Source organism: Larimichthys crocea, chromosome XIII (genome assembly GCF_000972845.2).
Source record: "Larimichthys crocea isolate SSNF chromosome XIII, L_crocea_2.0, whole genome shotgun sequence".
Lineage (NCBI taxonomy): Eukaryota > Metazoa > Chordata > Actinopteri > Sciaenidae > Larimichthys > Larimichthys crocea.
This window is the reverse complement of record NC_040023.1, coordinates 15,550,182-15,552,599: the sequence shown is the minus strand read 5'-3', so window position 1 is coordinate 15,552,599 and position 2,418 is coordinate 15,550,182. Positions and strand designations below refer to the sequence as shown.

Here is a 2,418-nt window from a genome sequence, read left to right as displayed (position 1 = left end):
ATATTACAGCTTGTATAGCAGCATATGGGTAAATTACATTGAGATATGTTGTTTCAGTGTGAAATATAATGCACATCATGGTCATGTTAACTGATTAACAGTATGACTAGGAGTTATTGTTGTAGACAGCTGGAAAGTACTGACAAAATGTGATTTAAATGTCTATAAAATGATGTATTTAATGAATAATTTTAATCGTTATTGTACCTACTCTGTCATTCTTTGACTGGCATTCAGTTTCATTAAAAAGGTCTTAAATTTGATTTGGGTGAACGCTGCAGAAACCCTGCTACACAAATCACAAGACACACTCCTTAATCCAGAATTCAGCCGAGCAGAAATGATTAGTTAATTCATTTAGATAATCATTTCTTCATTCATCACCAGCAAAAATGGCACAAAAAAAAGAAGTTTTGGATTTTTTTGCTACACAAAACACAAAATTTGTGTCTCTAAGAACTTGTTATGGGCATGTTTCACTTTTTTAAAAGACCGAACAATGAACCACTTTGTCAAGAGGAAGTTTAAGCAACAATAAACATAATGCTTGCTTGCAGCTCTATTTCCCAATATAGATTTATGCATGCAAGTGTAAGTGTATGAATTTTGAAATTAAAGATCTGTTTCCTGTTTCCTTCCTTCAGACTGTCCTGCCATCTCAGTATTGGTACTACATGATTGAGCTGGGTTTCTACAGCTCGCTGCTCTTCAGTGTGGCCTCTGATGTCAAACGCAAAGTGAGTGAATGCATCTGCTCTCAGTTCAGCTCGTATAAAAAAAGAGACTTGACACCCTGGTTGTGTTTTTCTCTTTTTATATGGTTAATGATCATGATCGGCTGTACACAAGAGGAAGACAAAGTCTGTTCTCTATCTGATCCATCTGACATCTGGTATGGACAGCGGGTGGACATTAGACTGTTGTTACACGTGTGTTTGGATGTGTGTGTGAGAGTGTTTGGACTTTGCTCCACCTGGGTCAGCTGAGCACAGTGGGGGGAAATCTTGCTAAAGAGGCACAGTGTGTTCTTCCAACACAAAATTATAACCTAGTTACCTTTTAAGCTGGATTTATCACACACACACTCAAACACACACGGTTATATATCTTCAAACATTTTCTACCATGTCTCTCTTCTCCATGCCTCCTTCTCTTTAGGACTTTAAGGAGCAGATAGTTCACCATGTTGCGACCATCCTCCTCATCAGCTTTTCCTGGTGTGTCAACTACATCCGTGCTGGAACTCTTATCATGCTGGTTCACGACTCCTCTGATTACTTCCTTGAGGTAAATGTCTCCAAAGGGTCATTGCAGCACTTCACATTCATAGTATTTTGATTATCACAACTTGTCATGTCATGTAGACTGATGGAAACACACTGCCACCTTGTGGATGAAACCACACTTTGTCGGGGGTTTTTAGTCAGATAGAGGCAAACCAAGTTTTATTTTCATTATTCAAATATATTATCAATTTGTCTGGAGCTTTTCTGTCAAACACATTTTCTTGTTTTCTCTCTGACAGTCTGCAAAGATGTTCAACTATGCTGGGTGGCGAAACGCCTGTAACTACATCTTCATTATGTTTGCTGCAATTTTCATCGTCACTCGCCTGATCATCTTCCCTTTCCGGTACTCACACAGTTGTTTTATTGTAATATACAGCTTAGTGTTACCTAATTTACCTTGTCCTTAATCCTCACTGTCTCTGTCTTGCAGGATTATTTATTGTACATGGGTTTACCCAGTGACCATCTATGAACCCTTCTTTGGCTACTACTTTTTCAATGGACTCTTGATGGTTCTGCAGTGTCTACACATCTTCTGGGCCGTCCTCATCATACGCATAGCAGTCCGTTTCCTCACCAACAATGTAAGCGAACAAATCCAACAAAAACATTAAATCCCATAACATTTCAGCAATCATGTCTTTATCATAAAAAACAAATACACAGTAAGTATCCACAGGAATTAAGAATAATAAAATGTACATGTACTCTAAAACATTTGAAATATTGAAGTTAAAATGAAGATCCTCAAAGAAATTGAGTCTCAGTGTAAGCTGTGAATGAAGTTGACATGAAAGTGTGGTGTTAACAGTACTTTGAGCTGGAAGAGTCAATTGAAGTGGAAGCTCTGAGAGAAAGTAGTGCCAGTGTAAGTGTATAAATGGGGTAAACCATGAAGAGCTGAAGACCTGAGACCTTAAAAGGTGTCAGTTTAAGTGTAATCAGAGTTAGTTAAAAGAATACTCCATTGATTTAGCATTGCTTAATGTGTAGAATTGGAGAGAGTAAGAGAAAGGAGTAAGATTGTGTTTATGAATCCATAAAATCATAGACATTTATACACTTACATCATCTAAATAGACAAACGTAAATACCCACAAAAGAAAATATAATATATAATATAAATATA

General features: G+C 37.1%; 1 protein-coding gene across 1 annotated transcript in view; it reads left to right on the top strand.

Moving 5' to 3' along the window:
• cers2b (ceramide synthase 2b) overlaps positions 1 to 2,418 on the top strand; it is a 15,983-nt gene that overhangs the window by 11,445 nt on the left and 2,120 nt on the right. The window contains exons 7-10 of the mRNA XM_027286973.1: positions 645 to 737; positions 1,159 to 1,287; positions 1,526 to 1,632; positions 1,720 to 1,873. Of these exons, the coding sequence (XP_027142774.1) occupies positions 645 to 737; positions 1,159 to 1,287; positions 1,526 to 1,632; positions 1,720 to 1,873 (483 nt within the window). The remainder of the gene's footprint in view (positions 1 to 644; positions 738 to 1,158; positions 1,288 to 1,525; positions 1,633 to 1,719; positions 1,874 to 2,418) is intronic.